General features: G+C 39.8%; 1 protein-coding gene across 1 annotated transcript in view; it reads right to left on the reverse strand.

Annotated features, from left to right (window-relative positions):
- Nucleotides 1-1,233: 1,233 nt before the first annotated feature.
- The window catches only part of LOC139725237 (uncharacterized), a 33,208-nt gene continuing 11,988 nt past the window's right edge, over nucleotides 1,234-22,453 (reverse strand). Inside the window, exons 3-8 of the mRNA XM_071636329.1 lie at nucleotides 20,844-21,002; nucleotides 17,374-17,580; nucleotides 15,548-15,679; nucleotides 8,356-8,466; nucleotides 3,397-3,573; nucleotides 1,234-2,365 (exon numbers count right to left, since the gene is read on the reverse strand). Of these exons, the coding sequence (XP_071492430.1) occupies nucleotides 1,962-2,365; nucleotides 3,397-3,573; nucleotides 8,356-8,466; nucleotides 15,548-15,679; nucleotides 17,374-17,580; nucleotides 20,844-21,002 (1,190 nt within the window). The 3' untranslated portion in view covers nucleotides 1,234-1,961. The remainder of the gene's footprint in view (nucleotides 2,366-3,396; nucleotides 3,574-8,355; nucleotides 8,467-15,547; nucleotides 15,680-17,373; nucleotides 17,581-20,843; nucleotides 21,003-22,453) is intronic.

A 22,453-nucleotide genomic window follows, 5' to 3' on the forward strand; every position in this document is an offset into this window, starting at 1 on the left:
TTTATAGGCACTGTCAATGGAAAAGAAAAGAAAAAAAAAACCCAAGAACAACAAGGCACATGTCATGAGGATCACAAGCCCAAATCTGACCCTGTCTGCTTGAATAATTACTTTGCGCTGTCCTCAAACATGGAGAAAACAGTCACTTTTGTTGGCGATTTTCTTACAAGTTTATGGACGTAGAGAAGAAAAGGGGAAAAAAGGGAGGAGAAAAACAGGAAGAAAGGATGGAGAAAAAGAATGATGAAGCAGAACAACTGGAGAATGAAAAAGGAGAAGAAAGAAGAGCAGGGAGAGGAAGGAAGAAAAGAAAAAAAAAGAAGAAAAAATATATTCAAAAGAGGGAGAAGAGGAAGGGCAAAAAAACCCCAAAACAAAACATAAAAGCTATTACAAAGATATTATCACTTGGAATGTGCCTAAGACTTGATGGGAGGCAGTAGCAGCTTATGTCATGATAACATCATTTTTGGCAGGGAAAGAGGAAACAGAAAACACTGTGACAGTGAATGTGACTAAAAAATAGCAACAGAATACCAACAACAGTAGCAAAGCAAGACATCCCCTATCACATGTGATGTCACGAGTCCACCTCAAATATGCTGGATCACCATGGCCTGTATTCTAAATAATAATTCCAAGGAAACTCCAGTCAGGCTCCCACTGCAGAAAAGGTGCGGTTTTATTGGTTAGTCCCAAGTATGGATCTGCGTGTAGTGCACATTCCCTCAATGACTGGCTTTACCAGATATTCAACGAGCATAAACTCCCATTCCACCAATTCTTCATGCAGAGCACATTGCAGTGAAAATCTCTCATTCATAATTTTGTACATAAGGGTTCAAATTTGTGCAAATTTTACCAAAAAAAAAAATAAAATAATGCATTACTGTATATATAATATTTGTAATAATTAAGTGGAGTGCAAAATTAAAATACAAACCCCAAATTTTCGTTTGCGGAATATTTCACATTGAAAGTACTATATGGAAATGAAGGAAAATTCTCACTTCCAGCCAACACAGTCTGACTAGAATGGAAAAGGCAGATCAAGCAGTCTCTAGGCAGTGTTTGCAAGCATCAAATTCTTCTGTAAGGTAAACTGTAAAGAACATTGTCTTCACTTTGATTATTCAACCAGATTTTGATTTTCTTGATTATCACAAAAATCTTGATTAACCAGGAATGGTGGTCAACTTGACAATATAATGCTGGCCTGCCTTTGCTCCTGGTTTATAAATGCCTGCATTAAAACCCTGTGGAACAAAATGGCACATCCTTTTTAACATCACAAGTCGTTGTCTTATTTACAAATATACATGATGCTCTACATCTTGCTGTATGGCAAAGTGACAAAAACGAAGGCATTTTATGGATATCATTAATTACGATTTAACTCTAAAAAATCTACGCTTCTGTCTGTTGACCTGTTCCATGTTGTGTTTAACAGGAAAATCAAGTATCAGGCACTGCTCAGGTGGATTTGATGATACTCGTGGCATCTAAGAATCGTGTATGAAGGTTACATTTGAAGTGCATTATTAGTGAAGACCTGCCTTTATGTATACAAAAAAAGAGCTACCACATGAAATATGTAGGCCCAAGTTTCAGTGAGCATATCTAAAGATGTAATGTGAAAAGTTATAGGCATTTCATGTGGAAATACTGTATTCATTGTGCAAGACTTTGTGATATCTCTTACGAGACGTGTTGAAGGCACGTACAAGGCGGGAACGTGAATCACCAATATTGCGGATGACATAACTTTGTTCCTATCAATCACCAAGTATGGAAAAAAGGTTTCAGAAGGGACTGCCAGCCAACTTCTAGAGCCACCGCTGAAAACCAGTAGGGGTACATCATATTTAGGCTTCCAGAGTTGCTCTTATTTGGTGTTTCGAAAAAAAAAAAATTGTCCAAGGCACCTACTACAAGTATGACGTAGGCTGATGTATCAAGCATCATACTACAGTGTCGCGGGAGACACGGGGAGGTACCCCAGTCTGCCTTTGATCTTCCGCTTCTGGATCCTGTTGCTGCTCCTCCTGCGGATTTTCCTGGGATGCGTTTGATGCAGGCTGACATGGCGGCTGATCGCCGTTGACAACGTCCGGGAGATTCCGCTCCTCGACCACCTCGGGAATCGTGAACTGGCTGGGATCGTATTCATTCTCCAATGTCTCCAACTCACCTGTCACGATCTCGTAGGAGGGAGGAGGGGAGAGCGGCCCCATGGAGTCGATGGAGGGGCGGTAGCGCTTTGGTAGCGACCCACGCCGGCTGTCCCGCCGACAGGCGATATTGTAGGCAGGGGGAATGTCTTGCTCTCCAATTACTGTTGTGTTTCTCCGCAAGCCAACCTCCTCTGCAGAATATGGCAGACAAAGATAATGGAACAAATATTATATATCTGGGAGATATGGCAGCATTCAAGAGCTCAAAAGTGAACCAAAGCTAAATGAAAACATGCCAGTCTGTACTATACCATAGTATGTCAAATTTGGATGTTCATGTGAGCTGTGGAGAAAGCATACTTCATGAGCTATTTTTGGACTCCAGAGGGGGTTAAACTTTTTGTAGCAACAGAGTGATGCACTTAGCATGCCTACACTGTTCACAGGTGTACCTAACAAAGAGAATCAACTCTTTCTATTATGACATACATTTTATGTACATTCTTCTCATGCCAACTTTTACACTTTTGGAGCACATTGGGAAGTGGTCCACTTTTGATATGATGACAATTTCCAAGTGGATTTAGCATGCTAAACTTGCAACTGTAGACATCTGAGGGCAACCAGCTCTCAGATCAGTGTACATTGTAATATTTAACGTTAAAGCTGGTCTACTGTCTCCTCAAGGCAATGCCCAATCCACAAATCTAAGGCACGGTACATCGGTTCCTGTGACAAACAGTTAACCTCATGTGCCCAGTCACTGAACTTTTATAATAACCAGCTCTTCATTAGCATTCAGTAATCAATGCGTACTTGGCCTGGTAGTAATGTTAAAGCAAGCCCACTCGGGTGTAGCTATGTGACTCAGTCCAACAGGAAGGCTGTGGTGACACAACAGGGATTACAGGGATTAGGAATCTGTATTCATTTGACGACTGGATTCCAGACATCTGTGCTGATTGGTATTACATGAAAACATTCCAGAGCACATGCCAATCTGCAAGCAAAGCCCAGTAAAGGATTAAAAGTGCCTGTGATGCACAATATAATTCTTTTATCAGAAATGTGACGCTCACACATTGTACCATTTCCCCCAGCCATACACTACATCAACACGGCACACGGGGGGTGGGGGGGGGGGGGTGGGGTGTACATACGTAGATGTGATACTAAAAGAGCAAGCAAGGGAGAAGTTAGAGGGCAGGGGCGTGGCACTCACCTGGAGTGTGAATGCTGACGATGCGGGTGAGATGACCCTGAGGCGGTTCCTCCTGGTACCGCTTGCGTGCCATGGCGATCAGCCAGCAGACAGAGAGGAGGCAGACGGCACCAACGAAGGCACCGATCATGATGCTGGTGTGCTGGAGGTCTGTGAAATCCGTCCCGGAGGAATTACCTGGGAAGGGCGAACCAAACAACCAGGAATGGAAATTAGGGCCACCCATTACAACACCACCACACTTTAAGATCATGGTTGTCATCCTTTTGTTAATTCATGATTCAAAATTGGAAGTACAGATATAGAAGACCTGCCATTTGTAGATACAATACAATTCAATAAGATTGGTAATGCATACAGTACATTCTTCCCATAAGGCTCAAAGTGCTTTATACAAAATGACAAAAATGGGCAACTCACACACATAAATCAAAATAATAAGTGCACATAAAATGTAGTACTAGAGTATGAACATGCACATGTAAATATAAACACACATATTTGTAAATACATACCCAAGGGCTCAACTTTACATTTTTTGCTTAGGTGTCTAGCTGTTTGGGCAACCAAAATCTTTGAATCTAAAAGTTTGGAGGCCCGAAACACACAGAAACATGAAAATTCATTCTGGATTTTAGCTGCCCAATGGGGCCATCAAAAGATTACATATTCGCCCAACATCAATTTCTAGTGGTGCCAGGCCACTGCTAATGTCAAGCACTACATACCCCCCATACAAACACTCACATGAAGGGCACACATACAGTGTACACGAACAAATTAACATTCACATACACTGTATTGGGGAATCTCTATTAACATGTCCCTTGATAATTAAACACTGTCATAACACCATGAATACTTAAAGCTCTCTCCTTAGGACAAACATGAATGGGCAAACATCCATTTTCATGAAAAACAATGTTCTGAGAACAGAGCTGAATATAACAATAGAATTGTCAAGCTTTCACTCAATGGGCCATCTTGGCAGCACATTGAACATTTCCGCAAACATGAATCGGTAAATACTTTATGAGAAAACAAAAAGTTCATGGTATTTTCTTCTTTCAATGTCATGTCCAATACGATGACGATGTCAACATTTCATTTTCACACACACTAACGGCTTGGCGAAATGCCAGAGTGACAGTTTACAATGAAAAATAGGTTTATTGTTTGGCACAAAGGTCATAGTGATTTCATGTCATAAAAATGTTATGTGGCTACATGTACATTATCAAAGATATCAGAATCATGCATCTAATGGCTTTGCGCACTTGATTTGCTTTACTTGCTGCCAGTCACAATCCTGTTTGGCCGTGGGCCACTAACTCATTACAATGAAAAAAAGACGTCCAGGTTATGTCACCAAAGGAAGTTTTGTTTTATTAACAGTGATGATAAAGGTTGGTGTTACATGTGACTTGATAAACTGTTCACTGCATAAACTTATGAGAAGTACAAGTGCTTGGCTTTTCACAGCCTCATACTACATGATATGACTTCATTAGAGTATTGGGGGGCGGGAAGGCTTTTGCATTACATATTAATATTCTTTGTGCTGTGCTGCAGTCATAGTTTACAGAGGAAAAAAATACACCCTACAACACTGTTTTTTCATCAGATGTTTGATGGGCATAAAAGCCATATTGGTGGGACTAATGCAGGGCTCTATATTACTAGTACTTGTAACCCAGGCACTTTTTCTTTTTAATGACAGACAATAAGTATCAAGTATTCCTTACGCAAAAATAGCAGCAATTAAAGCCGCCTGGAGCACATTATGGCTTCATGAAAAGGTTTAAGTGGGATTTGAGGGCACTTGGATGAGAGAGAGAGAGAGAGAGAGAGAGAGAGAGAAAAAGCTTTATCAAATGACTAGACGTACTTTGGCTATTCATCAAACAGCTGGTGTTCAAGCTCCACAGATCATTAAAAGCACATCTTAGATTTGTAACCTCCTATCATATAGTTTTGTTCTTCTTTGGTCAAAAACTGGGACCACACAGTCAGGATATTTTACACATGACTAACACCTATCATTAATCTGATTTTCTTTTTCTTTTAAATGTTGTGTGGAACAAAGAAAAATGATATGATAGGACAATAATAAATTTCTTAAAGTCTTCAGTTATAAAAACTAGCTAATTATGCCAAATGAGGCCAACTCTAACAAAAAGGAATTTAAAAGTTTGCATAATGTTTGAATCAACTGAATGGTAAAAAAACATGGATATCATTCCATTTCAAGCCCAGCATGAACAACCATGAACTAGAAATCAAAGTGATGATGAGTGCTGATGCTACTGAACAGAAACCAAAATGAAACAAATTCTGTCTGAAAAATGACCTCCTTCTTCATATCAGACATCACTCCATCTTCATACCCCCCCCCCACTAATTAAAATAAATCAATATGATTGATGGAAATAGAGTACACTAACAACCACCCCCCCCCCCCTTCCCAGCTTTTGTTTGGATGTACAGTTGTATTAAGGCATTTAAAACATCTTACTACCAGTTGCCATTTAGATTTTGCCATGGGATATATCTTGAAAATAGGATGATCTCTGGAATGTAGCGATGTTTTGAACCCCTCACATGCGATGGATTACAAATTTATATCTGAAGATGGTCAGCAGCGAATAGATGTGTGCAATGCATCTTTCCTTGTAGTACTTGGTTATGTTTTGAATCATGAAGAAATTTTGACAAAGATTGATTTCTCAGATATTACATCTATTGTAAGCTAATATTGTCACCCGAATCAAATGTGATTTTTTTTTTTTACCCTTCATCATTATATCTTAAGTTTGTAGAATGACACACCTTCTATAGAAAATAGACATGAAGAATTCTGAATTCATACAAGCTAGCAGCTTACAACATACAAAAGTAAAACAAATAATATGACAGGTTCTTTTCTAATTGCTGAAAATTAAAGATATATAAATACATTCTCCCTCATCATCCAAAAGGAATATGCCTTGCAAATGAAATAAAATGTAATAATAACAAACAAACAATAGACTCAGGCATACATGTATTTCTGTATTTCAAACACAATTAATCTACACTGTACATCAACAATGAGATTTAAACAGTAAAACTAATAGAATGCAGGTATAAAAGATAGCTATGAGCATTTAGTAAAATCCACTTACCAGAGCAAATTGTTACACTCATTAGCAGGGTAAGAAATAGAAACAACAAGGGGAAATAATGCAAGCCATGATCTATCATGGTCAAATTAAAAAAAAAATCTTCATTGTCACATTCATTTTGATGAAAAGCTTTAAAAAAAGGAGCAAACAGAGCAGACATACTTTCCTTTTTAAAGAGAAATATATAAAAGTTAAGGAATATGAAGGTTCCACAGTTTTATTTTCAATGTGAGCAGTGGATAACAAAAATTGATTTTTACATTGTGATGCAAAAACTGATAACTCCCGAGTGTGAATGCCTAGGGCTATTATCATGTCTAATTTACATAACTGATTGTCAATAGTATCACCTTCTTATGCAAGCATGCCATACTCTTTAAAATAGATTCCTTAATTTTCTTTTGTCCAATCTTAATCGCATATTCAACACTGTTTGTTCCACATATCAAAGTCAACCTGAACACCAACTCGAGCGTCACTTTAACTTGAGCCTTCATTTAAGCTGAAGCTTTCCAAAGATTAGATTGCTGAACTTTGACTGAGAATAATACACTCCTGGCTCTCAGGAGTGAAAAAACATATGAGCTCATTTAAAAAGTAAGAAGCATGTAATGAGTGTCCAACAGTGAAAAAAAAATACACAAGGGTGGGTAACAAACACTTGCTGAGGGTGGAAGATTCCTGAACACAAATTCATACACAGACAAATAAAAACAAGCTAAAGGACAAAGCTGCACACACACACACACACACACACACACACACACACACACACACACACAAACAAAAAACCAACCCAATAATGAATACATGATTACGTAAACATTAGTGATCAAGGGATAACATCATTTCAATATATTATACCCCCTCCACATGCACTATCTATTGTTGTGTGAAAATTATTTGCTTCAGAATGGTCTCATATTCAAGTAATGTCCAGTTTAATGTTTCCAGGTTAGCATGCCTGTACACTGACGGGGCATTAAACTGCACATTACTTGAATACGAGACTATTCTGAAGCAAACAATTTTCACACAATAGATATATAATGTACTCTTAAATGAATCCCACAAGGATTGGAACAATCATCCCCCAGCATTTCCACTGATTCCCACTGATCAGTTACTAGCCATCCTCTTTAAAATGAATAGAATTAATATATAAATAAGTCTATCAATCACTTAAGCAATTAGATAATAAAAAGACAACAAAAATTTTGTGGGCATATTCATCTGATTAAAACTGGAGTTAACAAAACTTAACTCCATACGAGTATGCTCTTGTAAGGCACTCAAAATATAGACCAGGAGATACATTCCATCTTCAAGGTAATTACCAATCTGCTCCATGCAATGATTGAGCACGGAGTAGTACCAATACTTTTAAAGTCATTAAAAAGGGAATGTAAGTACAAATGAAATTTCAAACTGTTTCAATTTTCAGAAGATAAACTCTTGCCCTCTAGTGTAACATTTGTCTTCCACTATACATAGTTATGATGAAATAAGATGACAGACATAGCAGTTTGAGAGTGCTTCCTTGCCCCCCCCCCCCCAAAAAAAAAGAAATGTTTCTGATCTAATTTATGATAATGATCACAACTTCACCTTGCAAATGGAAAATTGATGTTTTATACTAGGAAGCATGAGAGTTTATCTTTCAAAAAATTGAAACAGTCTGAAATTTCATTGGTACTTATTGAATGAGAGGTCAGTGGAGGGGGAGGGATAAGGAGCAGGCAATCATAATTTGGCTCTGCACAGGAGTCAAATTTTAAAGGAAATTTATACGTACGGAATTCGCAGAGATCTCCAAAGTATCCATCAAGGCACTGACAGGCGCTGTTTAAGCACACTCCTCCATTCAGACACACTATGGAGCACGTCGGCGATACTGTGGTGTGTCCTGCCGGGAGACATCAATGCACACATTGTGAACAAGTAATAATTACCCAAAAGATAATAATAACAATAATAAATCAAAATAAATCAAAATATATCACATATATTAAAGTTCTCATCATGTCCCGAAAGCCTACTGGGATAGCACATCAATCAGGAAGTTCACATCGTCCGTATCTTGTTGACTTCACTTTGCTGAGATCCTGTACTAGTCTTGACTCAGGGACACAGCATACAAAAATATCCGAAATATGATGGTTTATTCATCTCCAGTCAGCTGCAGTGTTTTAGCTTAGTAAGAAGTTATGTCAAAACACACTGCAAGGCAAGCAAAGTTAGCAAAGCAAAGCAGCAAAAAAACAAAACAAACACAAACAAGCAAACAAAACAAAAACAAAAGAATAATGAAAGTAAAACTGCAACATTTTTTTTTTTAATATACATGTAGATTATACTGATATACGTATGTGCAGAATAAACAGTAACATACATGTAGCAGTGCAGAGAGTAAAACTGAAGTAGGACAACTCAGTCACGCATCAGAGAAATTGGCACAGAGTTTAAACTGTCTCTACAGACTATGGAAATGTGCTATCACACTTCAGCATGAGACCTAAAAGTGCAAGAAGTCGATGTCATGTATAAAGAGAGTGGCAAAAAAAATAGCAAAAAGTGCATCTCTAGTGAGAAAGGCAATGTATAATGAGTATGTGCTACAATGTGCAGCTAAACCTTTGACAGTGGAAAGTTACAATTTGATTTCCAACACAATTTTTTTCCCACCTTGAACACACACATACACACACACACACGATAAGAAGAAGAAAGAATACACAATACTGGCAACATCATGTTGCGGTGTTACCTCATACATGTATGGCACTTCCTTTAAAAATAACGTCACACAAAGCAAAATGACTATCCCTATCACAGCACCAACCCAGATGTACTTGTACTCAGTCCTACACACGCAAGCTCATTCAGTACCGCTGACAACAATTTCTCCACTAAATGCTCACAGTATTTAATGGTAATGGTCCTGAAAAGGTTTAAAGCCACTCCTACCTGAGCCCCTTATACTGCCGTTCTTTCTTCTTATCTTCTTTCCTGCCATTGGATTCAATCGTACGCAAGCATTACATTGTATCTCCACTGCAAGATATGTCAACTCCGAATCTTCACTATGGTATCAAGAGGCGCAAGAGTTTTTCTGCAGCTTTGAATGACATCCGCTGGTAGACAGTCCACACGATTTATGAGGTATACAGAGACAGACACATACCACTACCGCTTTCTCTCTCTCTCGCTCTCAGCCCCTCTCAGCTTTTCTCTTTCCCAACCCCCACAGGGAAACGCCAGGCCAGGATGTAAAACTGCAAGTGACTACAGCAAATGGAGGTCCTTTCCTGAATTCAGCAACATCAAGATGGCGGACAGCCAGTATGACTTCCCCGTTGTCCTCGCTCGACTGATGCGGCCATGCATTAATGATCGCCCAAGGGGCGACACCAATCAACCGTTTCTGTCTGTGCCAGCATCCACCTCCCTCAGCAAAGCACAAAACAACTCTTGTTATGATGGAGGAGAGGAGGGGGAAGGATAAGAGCAAGGAAGGAGAAGGGAGGATGAGAGCAAGGAAGGAGAAGGGAGGATGAGAGCAGGGATGGAGAAGGGAGGATGAGAGCAAGAATGGAGAAGGGAGGATGAGAGCAAGGATGGAGAAGGGAGGATAAGAGCAAGGATGGAGAAGGGAGGATGAGGGCAAGGATGGAGGTAGGAGGATGACTGCAAGAATGGAGAAAGGAGGATGAGGGCAAGGATGGAGAAGGGATGATGAGAGCATGGATGGAGAGGGAGGAGAGCAAGGATAGAGAAGGGAAGATGAGAACAGGGATGGAGAAGGGAGGATGAGAGCATGGATGGAGAAGGGAGGATGAGACCATGGATGGAGAAGGAGGATGAGAGCAAAGATGGAGAAGGGAGGATGAGAGCAAGGATGGAGATGGGAGGATGAGAGCAGGGATGGAGAAAGGAAGATGAGAGCAAGGATGGAGAAGGGAGGATGAGAGCAGGGATGGAGAAGGAGGATGAGAGCAAGGATGGAGAAGGGAGGATGAGAGCAAGGATGGAGAAAGGAGGATGAGAGCAAAGATGGAGAAGGGAGGATGAGAGCAAGGATGGAGAAGGGAGGATGAGAGCAGGGATGGAGAAGGAGGATGAGGGCAAGTATGGAGAAGGGAGGATGAGAGAAAGGATAGAGAAGGGAGGATGAGGGCAAGGATAAAGAACGGAAGATAAGAGAAAGGATGGAGAAGGGATGATGAGAGCAAGGAAGGAGAAGGGAGGATGAGAGCAGGGATGGAGAAGGGAGGATGAGAGCAAGAATGGAGAAGGGAGGATGAGAGCAAGGATGGAGAAGGGAAGATGAGAGCAAGGATGGAGAAGGGAGGATGAGGGCAAGGATGGAGATAGGAGGATGACAGCAAGAATGGAGAAAGGAGGATGAGGGCAAGGATGGAGAAGGGAAGATAAGAGAAAGGATGGAGAAGGGAGGATGAGAGCATGGATGGAGAAGGAGGAGAGCAAGGATAGAGAAGGGAAGATGAGGGCAAGGTGAGAGGGCAAGGATAGCAGGGATGGAGAAGGGAGGATGAGAGCAGGGATGGAGAAGGGAGGATGAGAGCATGGATGGAGAAGGAGGATGACAGCAAAGATGGAGAAGGGAGAATGAGAGCAAGGATGGAGATGGGAGGATGAGAGCAGGGATGGAGAAGGGAAGATGAGAGCAAGGATGGAGAAGGGAAGATGAGAGCAAGGATGGAGAAGGGAGGATAAGAGCAGGGATGGAGAAGGAGGATGAGAGCAAAGATGGAGAAGGGAAGATGAGAGCAAGGATGGAGAAGGGAGGATGAGGGCAAGGATGGAGAAGGAGGATGAGAGCAAAGATGGAGAAGGGAGGATGAGAGCAGGGATGGAGAAGGGAGGATGAGAGCATGGATGGAGAAAGAGGATGAGAGCAAAGATGGAGAAGGGAGGATGAGAGCAATGATGGAGAGGGGAGGATGAGAGAAAGGATGGAGAAGGGAAGATGAGAGCAGGGATGGAGAAGGGAAGATGAGAGCAGGGATGGAGAAGGGAAGATGAGAGCAAGGATGGAGAAGGGAAGAGGAGAGCAAAGATGGAGAAGGATGGCCAGGAGAAAGCACGAGGCAAATATGTATCAATGGGGGCTGATAGGATAATAGGATACCAAGCAGTTAATAACACTTGCTTCAAAGTTGACAGGCACCATGCATATGCACACAATTATCTTTCATGTTTGCATCATGGCATTAGAGCACGGATACATTTCTTGACAGTCACGAGTCGAGGAAAGAATATTGACAGGGGCAAAGCACCAATAGAGCACCTACAGTGAAATGAGCAGTAAAGTTGATGCTTGTAGGGTCACTGCACCATACCAAATCATACTAAGATGTCAGATAAACATGTATAAATATCCTGTATTGCAATTTCTTTCATTCTTTTTTTGTTTTCTATTTGGTTCTTTCTTGCCATCAGGAGTCATCATGATTTTATTGGTCATTTGAAACAAACACTGAGTACAGCACTTTGGCTATTTGTGACCATCTCTTTGTTGTGGTTGCTCAGGTCACTTCCCATCATATGGCCACAATTTGTACATGACACAAAGTTTCACATGTTACACAGGCAGTATGCATGCAACCATGAGCATACTCTGGTGCTGAGATTAAAGGAGGTGATTCAGAACTGATTGGCAGACTGCGATAAGAACAGAGACAGGTGGTAAGAATAGCACTATTTTCTGAGGGCCCTTACGAAAAAAAAAATGAAATTTCTGTCACTGAGGAATCCATTACTTCATTTGAGGGTTGAAAAAGTACATGATGATTTCTTGTGTATCCCTGAGCAGTAAAAGCAGATGCTTGTGGGGTCACTGCACCACACCACATTACTCCATGATGTCATATAAACATGTAAATATCCTGTATTGCGATTTCTTTTTTATCTTATTTTATTTTTTATTCTGCTTGAGTCTTTTTTTGCTACGAAGAGTCATCATGGTTTTATTGGTCACTCGAAATTTATAAACACCAAGTACAGCATTCTGGCTATTTGTGACCACCTCTTTGTTGTGGGTGCTGGGGTCACTTCCTGTCATATGGCTATAATCTACAAAGTGTCACAAAGTATCACATGTGACAAAGGCAGTATGCATGCAAACATGAGCATACTCTGGTGTTGAGATAAACACTGCCAATCTGAACCGATTGGCAGACTGCGATAGTTGGCGTCGATGCCAGCAAGTGAATGATGCGGCGGATAGAATAGCAAACTATACTGGGAGTCCAGGGGACCGTTTCATGAAACTTTTTGTCAGTGATTTACACTGACAACTGTTAAAAGCTACTGAAATCCTTGCGTCTCATTGGCTGATAGCAAATTTGTCGGTGAAAACCTCCAACGAACTCGTTGATGAAACGCCCCCCTGATTCATTACTGGTCTTGATGTAATATTTTGATAGGGATCGTTTTGATTAGGACCATATCTCTGTAACCATTTCTACACATTAGTGCATGGGCAACGAGTGCCAAATATACTGTACTCTCACTTGTGGGTGAGAATGAAATACTGTAAAACAAGAAATATTTGTGACAAGAAATTTTTGCGAAATGCCACTGGCATTCAATGCATTATAGTGTAAACAAGAATCATTGCTCTCGCCAAATTTGCAAAATTACAATGCACACAAAAACTATCTGATTTTTACAGTAATGAGTTTAATGACTAGTGTTCTGTCTCCATATCACACATACACACACAACATACTTCCATTACTTCATACAAGGCAGACATTCACTTCCATCTCATCAGCTGGTACCAATGTGATAATCATGGTGGACTACTGGGGTATACTATACTCTATTAAATGGTATAACCATATGTGTGCCTCTTTTTCTCTGTGTATTAGATAGATCAAAACAAAACCAACCAAATATATATACATATTTGATATGCTGTATTATTTCTTTTAAATAGCTATATTTGACCGACAGGAAAGACAGATGGGCAGAGAGAGTGATAGAGTGACAGAAAGAGTCAAAATCAGATGAAAACAGGCAGGAGAGGGAGAGAAAAAGGATTGAAGAAAGGATTGAAAAAAAAAGGAATGAAGGAGATAAAGGCAGTATTGCAATGCCAAGAAATATGTGCAATGGTACTTTTGTCTCTTGACTCTAGTGAGTGGAATAATATGAGGATACTACACTAAATAAATTAGCTGGCATTCTAGACTCCTCAATTTGAGAGTTAGGGATTAATTGGCAGGCGATTAATATTTCATTTCACTATGAGTTAATAGTGATGGAGGGACTGCAAACTTACGCTTCTGCCTTTCGCACAGTTCCCCATGAAAGCGTTCTGGACAGTGGCAAATGAACTGGGTTCCAAAAGCAATGCATGTGCCCCCTTGCAGGCAAGGGGAGGGGTGGCATGGCAGTGTCCCCCGAGAGGGCACTGTCAGCAATTAGGGGGTGGGGGAGCACATTAGTGGAATGATGAAGCAAGTGCAGAAGAAAGGGAACACAGGACAAGAAAGAAAGATACAAGAGGAGAGAGAGAGAGAGAGAGAGAGAGAGAGAAAAGAGCAGAGGTGAGGAGCATTATTATGGAGGAGATGATGACAATAAACAAATGAATATTAGATAGAGAGAGTTTGACAAAAAAAAAGTGAAAAAGAAAGAGACATAGAAAAAATGGGGGAGAGATCAGGCCATGCAAATACAAAAGTAGGCATATGAGATATATAATAATCATATGAAAGGGCAAGGGGATATCAAGAACGAGAGAGGTAGAATGAAAGATTTTTTGTGCGATTTAGTAATGATGAAAATTATGAAAATGGGTGAGAGAAACAAAATAAAGAGGAAGACATTTCTAAATAAAAGAGATTCCCTATTCATGACAAGAAGATCAAAATGACCAATTCAGAAAGAGCAATAGCACTTTCCTTTGACATACACTATAACAAAGCTGTGTGGACTAAAGGGATCATGAGAAGATATTAAAGAAGTAGCATGAATATTCAATCAATCTGCAATTACAAACAATGCTCAATGACAAGTGTACACAACAAAATGCACGTAACTTTCTTTCACTTCTTGTTTTCTTCCACCTCAGCCATTCAATTCTGCTGTATGAGAACTCATTTCTATTGTTGCTCTTTTCTGATCTTTTTTTATTTTTTTACTAGGGTGAAAACAACAGATGAAGTCTTCACCTCTGAAGAGATGATGACGCACAACATATTGATGGAATCACTCTCATCTTTGGAAGCTTGGGTTATTTTGGATGAGCAATTTGTTTGAGCTTGGTCATTACCCACATAATATCCATGGCCGTGTGACTAATACCAAATAACTTCTACACATTTCATATTATCATATGATTATCATCATTATTATTATGATTACTATTCATTTGACATTTCAACATAACAAACTCTGCATCTTACATCTAAAAATCTTGGCTCTGATGGAACTCCTCACATGTTGTGACATTTGCATTTATTTATTCAAATGCTATTTCTGTTGAGGACAGCAACAGGCCGTCTTCTCCCACGCGAAGCTCTGCTCAATGCCACGACTCTCTGTGCTACATCACCACCCTCACATCATGATATCATCATAGCAATGACAAGAAAGCATTGCAAACAGTGGAATCTAGGGCAGAAGTAGATGGAGCTTCCGCAGAGGCACTGCTACCTTGATACAATTAGAGCAATCAGTAATGGCCCACGCACCAACAGGGGACGGCAGAAAGCACTTCGCTGTACCTCCAGAGGTCACAGGAGAAGCCACTGGAGGACAATTTACTACATGACAACTGCGCAACAACACACATCTTTGTCAAAAAACTTTCAATGTGCTTCATAACCATGTTTTTTACAATGTACTTGCACACACAGAAAAGCAAGCATGCTGCAATAATTCATCCAGATAGGCCCAGCCCTGGGTCTTCTGAGTATGTGCCAAAAGATGGCTATCATTATGCACTTCCTCACCTTGGCACCGGGAGGTTCTATCCTCATCGGAATTGTCGCCACAGTTATCTCTAGAGTTGCAGACCAGCTGCAAAAGGACACAGTGGCCATTCTCGCAGGTGAAGTAGTTGGATGGGCACAGCATCCCTGGCCCTGAGGAAGCAAAGAAGAAATGACATTTTGAATAATTTTAGGTCAGCTAAAAATAAGGGACATTTCCTTTCTGGCTGCTACCTACCATAGCATACCTACCATAGCATACATGTACCTGTTAACCTATGTCCATAGGTTTATAATTGTCATTCTATTTTTGCTATTTTTTTTTCTTTTTGCTGTCCTGCTGATATTTTTGTAATCGTACCCGAATATTGATGTATGTGTTTGTTTTTAATATGTTCCTTGCTTTGGTAGAATAAAGAAACTTGAAACATTCACGATTTTTAAGATGCACTGGAACACTGCATCAAGTCTACTCTGCTTGTTTTATCAAACTTCATTCACATTTCCTATTAAAAAAAAGGGGAAAAAATTGTACTGATGCTGCACCGAGACAATGTAGAGGGATGACACCGCACCAGTCCCATAAAAAATGTATTCACATTGCTCTCGCTGTCTCGAAAAAACTCAAATGCAGCCCTGTGATAGCGCATTCATATTGAAGAATGTGTGTCCCGCACCGTAGCTCATGTTTTCTGTTTATGCAAGATTCATCACCGTGGGCTTCAGCCGGGAAAAAAAAAATCATTGCATGCACATTTATTTCCATCACTCTTAACGTAAACTGCTATACAGTGTTTTGTGCAAACGCTGATTGAAACGAGAACGTGTACACAAATATTGTGCATACAAACAATGTTATTGTTTAACACATTCATCACTATTAACATAATTTCCTATTAAAAACTGATGGGCCTCTCAATACTGTAGGAGTCATATGCATGTATCTAGCAAGTCTAGTTTTTTTGAATGAGTGACTTTTCCATAATTTCACGAGTAGTTAAAGTCCCCATGAGAGAGTATAGTAATAAACAGAGAAATGTATAAAAGCACTTCACATTCATGTCAAGATCAGAGTTACTATTTCTGCATGTTGTTGAATTTGCAACTACTAGGACTTGACTTATGATATTCATGAAAATGAAACCTCCGCGAAATATATGACAGACAGTTCCCTATACACCATTTTAAATGACAGTATGTTTGCATTTTTGACTGTTTGCAATGGAATTGTACCAAGACACATTCACAGTGACACCCAGTTACATGTATGCAGAGCATCAGTGCTACAACGGGACCGGCCTTGTATCAATTTGTTACAGGAGTGAACCACGACAAACTACACCAGTGCAGTTTATCATGGAGGTACAAATTATAATTGCCACCCATCTCCATACAACTGAGTTCCAACAAATGTACAGCACCAGGAAAAATGGGCTATATGAATGCAGTATCAGTTGTCACAACTGACCCAGTTTTTCCACTATTTTCGTTTAATTTCTTTCTTTTATCTTCCTTTCTTTTTTATAGGGAAGGGTTAGTGTGAGCATCAAAACTTTAAGACCTACACTACATCTCCATTCCTACCTACTGAGACATATGTACATGTTTGAAACTGGTATCACAGAGGCAGAGAGGAAGAGAGAGAAAGATAGAGAGAAAGGGAGATAGAAAGACAGAAGGGAAGACTTGAACACAGGGATGAAGAAATAAATGAAAGAAGAATGAAGGGCAAAAGAAATTCAAGAAATATCAGAAGAAATGAAAAATGCATGGAAGAAGAGAGAGAAGAAATACAGGACAAAAAGAAAGGAAGAAATCAGGTAGAAAGGGAATCCCTTCTACTTCACCTGCTTGGATGTAGAAGGAGAACTGGGCACGGAAGGAGGCCCCCGCTGACGTGGGCCCTTTCCAGCGGACATAGAGCTTCTCGTGGGTGGACTGAATGTGGTAGCCACTCTGGGCAGTGCGGGCAAAGTACAGTGGGGCAGCCTGTGACGTCAGGCCATCGCGGATCTCCAGGGTGCTGATGTCCCCACTCTCCTTCTTTCTAAATTCTATGAAAATTGGGAGGGGGGAGGGGAGGGGGGAGGGGAGGGGGGAGGGGAGGGAGGAGAACAGGGATATATTAAACATTGAAACCTTTGCATACAAAAAAAAAAAGAGGAAACCACGGTAAACAGGCATTTTGGTTTGATGGTTTAGGCTCTGGAAGGAAGGAAGCAGGAAGGATGGAGTTCCCGGACCTGGATCCAATCAGGGCATATTGAAAGAAAAGAAACTTAAAAAAAAACTACAGATATTAAAATGATGTAACATGCCATGCTCAAAGAAAGAAAGAAAGAAAAAAACCCAACAACAATTGCAAGTATCATGACCGAGATGATTAATGAAAGGAGTGTGATCCACATTAAGAGTCTCTCCAGATTACTGTCAGAGTAAACTCCATATATGACCATGCATCAGAAAACAAACAAAAAGTCACACCCCTTGATTTTACGTGAGGACTCAAAAAAAGGTGAAACGGGTGAACCAAGTCAATATTAAGTTTTTCATATTTTCTCAAAGAGCTACCCTTCCTCTACATTATTCTTAAGTTTGGGATCATAAAATGAGTGGGAAAGTGCATTTTCAGCAGTTTTTCTAAAACCCTTTTTTGTAGAGTAGTGAGATCAGGCATACATCAGAGGCCCCTTTTCATTTCTTGATGACCCTTTACACACTCTTCACTTTCAAGTCTGTTAATTTTTGAAGGGATAATAATGCCACTGCTTTGAAAGTTGGCATTAATCATGGACAGAATGTGTTGATAGAGCATGCTCAATTTTAACTTAATCTGATTATCCCTTCATTGTTGTTACTCCAGTGGTTTACATTCTGTTTTTTTTTTTTTTTTTTTTTTTTTGCTTTTTTTCCCATTCATCACACAGCCAGCATGGTTTGATAAAGATTAAATGCTTGAATAGACAGATAGACCCTGTACTTCAGAGCCTCTTTTCTCGGTTCACACTTTTCCAGAGTGTGTGCTTGCTTTCCAATATTTAGATAGGTTAGGAGAGTCCATTTCAATTGAGCTATATATCATTTTAAAGCTTCGAGTCTGCTTTTTCAGAATCTGCCCTTAACTAAAAATCCATGTCTGGCGACTTTTTGTTGGTTTTGTGATGCAGGGTCACATATACAGTCTGTACAGTTTGTAGTACTTTAATAGCCATTTTAACCCGATACTCAAAGGACGGGTGATTTTGCTACAACACTCATTTCCCATAGACACTAGCACGAGTATACTCGGGACTCGCCTCAATGGGTTAATAGCCATCTTAACTCGATGAGGACGGGCTGATTTTGCTCCAACATGCATTTATACATACTTGGGACTTGTCCTCAACAGGGTAATAAGGCTTGAGAGTCACATCATATTACATCATCATTTTGGTCATGTGACAGCGATATCACCTGACTGCAAAGATCAACTTGCTTTGCACACTTTACAAACTGCCATTATGTGTGAACTTTCCTGATAAAAGAACTGCCCTCATTCTATTACCTTACATTCTTTCATAAATTTCAAATTGTTTGCATTTAGTTTCACTTGTCCTAGTGCAATATTAAACTGTGGCATTTGTTCTCCTGATTAGCAATTCTTATCATCAATATTCAACTTGAGAGGATACTGTATCAATGGATAACGTACTACACAGACACACACCAAAAAATGGTTATGAAAGCAACTTAACCCTAACTACCTGTAGGCTGGGCTATTCAGGTAGATGATAGAGCAGGAGGGGGGGCCACCCCCCCCCCCCCCCCCCCCGATCTCGGCCGTCGACTGCGCGATCGCGACGAAAATTGGCACACACATTGCCTATGATGTAATCTAAAGTACCATGAAGTTAATTTTTTCAAAAATTATCATTTACACTAAATTATGCTAATTTATGCATAATGATGCATGAAATCAGACAATTTGGCATAAATCACTAAATAAAGCTCAAAACAGGCACATTCTTTGTGTAAATATTCTTTTTAGTATCCTTAGCAAATGTAAGAGAAAAAAATTGTGCAATCACAAAAAATTTCCTAAGTATTTTATTGTTTTTAAAATTTCTTATGTATTTCGTCGTTTTTTCGACTTTATGTTTTCCATTGTTTTTGCGATGAAATTTGTCCGCGACATTGTTCCGAACAAGAAAATATGTAATTAATTGATTTTAATCGATAAAACCCCAAAATAATCATACTTTTATGAAATTTGCCTGTAAACACAGTTTGCATTGAAATTGTACACAAATTCACGTTTTTGAGCAATATTTGGTCTGACATGCACGTGCATACAAGTATTTATGCGCAACTTCGAAAACCGCACGCCCGGGCATCGCAAATTTGGTGTCAAAAGATGCGGGAGACTCAAAAGAAAAAAGTCATGAAACGTCGCGGCGATAGCTTCTCGCGATAGCGATACATCGCGCGAAACGTCGAGGGGGGGGGGCCTCCCCTCGGCCTAGTTAGGGTTAATACTTGCAGCGCTACCAAATCCTGCTTGATCATTTGCATACTATACAGTACACTGTACAAACCTTCAAAAGAATTATGATCAACGGTATGAAGTCAGGTATCTCAGAATGCACAATATGTACCAAAGAGATAAGATTTTTAATAAAGTTGTGGGGGTCAGATTTTTATATAGTGACAATAGAAAAGATAGCATTTGATCAAAAGCTGAAACAAATATTAGCCTTGTATAAAGTTTATTGCATGATGTAAAGTACTGTATACGCTATAATTTTCGCGTACATAAATTTTCGCGAATTGCCGCTGTCACACATTTTCGCGAGTGGTTAAATTCGCGATTGGGGGACCAGAGAAAATATGAAGTGGCAAAGAAAGTGTGAATTTTCAACTTACTAGCAAATAAGAATGATACTAGTTATACACTGCATGAAAAAAACTTACCAAACTCTGCGAACTAGTAAGTTAGAATTCAACATTTTTGAAGTGGTTAAGTCCATCGCGCTAGATTTCTGACGAGTGGTCCCCTTGCGATAATGGATTGGCTCTCTACAGTATTCGTAAGTAGACGTGGACGTGCGTAAACAAGCTTAGCCAGTATGGTCTGTTCGGTAAGCCGTGACATGGTATACTAGTACTGAAATGTTCGTATCATCAAGGCAAGGGATTCATTTTGGAAGGTAATATTTTCGTGTGTTGTTAATTTCGCGAATAGCTCCCGACTCGCGAAATTCGCGAAAATAAAACCCACGCGAAATATATAGCGTATACAGTATATGTTTCTGCCTGCAGTCATAGAATGTACATGTACCTTCTATGATGAAGAGAATATTGAGGTGTGGCTCCGCCTGGATATACCAGATGATGTCGATGTCGATGCCCCCGCTGAAGCTGTTACTCCCCAAGGATGGGATGGTGTAGGCTAGGATGCCCTGTTCTAGGGACACCTGGGGGATGACTGTTCTTGTATCTGGGACGGCAGGGTAGATAGAGAAGAAAGCACAACAACAACAACATAATGAATTGGAAGTAGAGGTTGACAGTGCAGGGACACGCTGACCATTGTTGTGGTAGACAAGGGAGAAGCATGACGCAGGCAAGCGCCTGATGCAGCATTGTGCATAACCTTGTTATGGTCTCCAATTCTCCCTGATACACAGGATGTTCAGCAATGGGACATCATCACTACCTGAATGCATATTATCAATGAATGGCAAAAGATATTTTGACAGTTACGACCACTAGATGATACTGAAGAGATTCAGCTATAAATGTGTCACCTAATGGCCATGGTGAAAAAAAACCAAACACACAAAACAAACAAGGTCTATCTTCATACATAATATTGATCATGACATCTCTTTCTACAAAGGACTCCTGTTGCACATGTATGTGAAATGACAGTCCTACAACCTTTCTTGAGAGGGATATTTTCCTAATTGTTTAACGCATGATGATTTCTGGATACAGTGCTTTTTACAAATCTCCAAGACAGAAGAAATTTCACTCCGTCCATATTAGTCCAGGCTAGAAGGCACCCAACCTTGTTTTTTGATATATACAATGTTTTTTGATGGTTTCTTGTCAATTTGGGGGTGCTGATTCCAAATCCGATTGATGCCACTCGCGTAACCTTGAGCATTTTCGGCAAAATGCAAAAATCCAAAATGGCCGCCAGATATGCTAATTCGGCCGTGATAAACATAATAATGTGCATTTATATGACAAATTATTCCACCAAACTTTGTTCATTTCTGTTCCTAGAGTTACTCCATCTGCATTTGCAAGAGAATTTTCATTTCATATAGGTTCATTTAGTATTAAAAGCTCATTTTTTATTCAAAATGGTCGCCATTCCTATGCTTATGTACTATATGAATGGCAAAACATAATGCATAGAATATAGAACAAATTTACTGTATTTCCAGTCCCGTACCTACGCTGTCATAAAGTGTTGCATGTGTAATACAAATATGTTGGGTGTCACTTACAATATAGAGGGCCTACATGTATATTTGAGCATTTAATATTCATAAACCTTACTATGTTTAACACAATTTCTTGTCTATTTCATTTTGTCTCAACAACGAATATAAGTTCATCAAACGTCTCGCAAGAAATCAATATGCCATCATTATTCTACATGCAGGTTGAATATGAAAATGTAATACTAACACAATATATTAAGAAGCCTAGATGCATGGTATTTATTAAATAATGTTGAAAATGGAGGGGAAGCTAGAAAGCAAAGCTTCTAATTTACATTCCCCTAAAACCATGTTAACAAAGTACAGAAAAAATCCTATACAGGAAGTGCAGAGATACATAGTTGCAGACAAAAACATACTGGACATTAATGACACAACTAACAAGAGACCCGCGGGTCTAGCGCTCACCTGAGTATCGCAAGTTCACCTTTCA

The sequence above is a fragment of the Diadema antillarum genome, unplaced genomic scaffold, assembly GCF_040938485.1.
Source record: "Diadema antillarum isolate AM-2024a unplaced genomic scaffold, OU_Dant_1.0 seq00000028_RagTag, whole genome shotgun sequence".
Lineage (NCBI taxonomy): Eukaryota > Metazoa > Echinodermata > Echinoidea > Diadematoida > Diadematidae > Diadema > Diadema antillarum.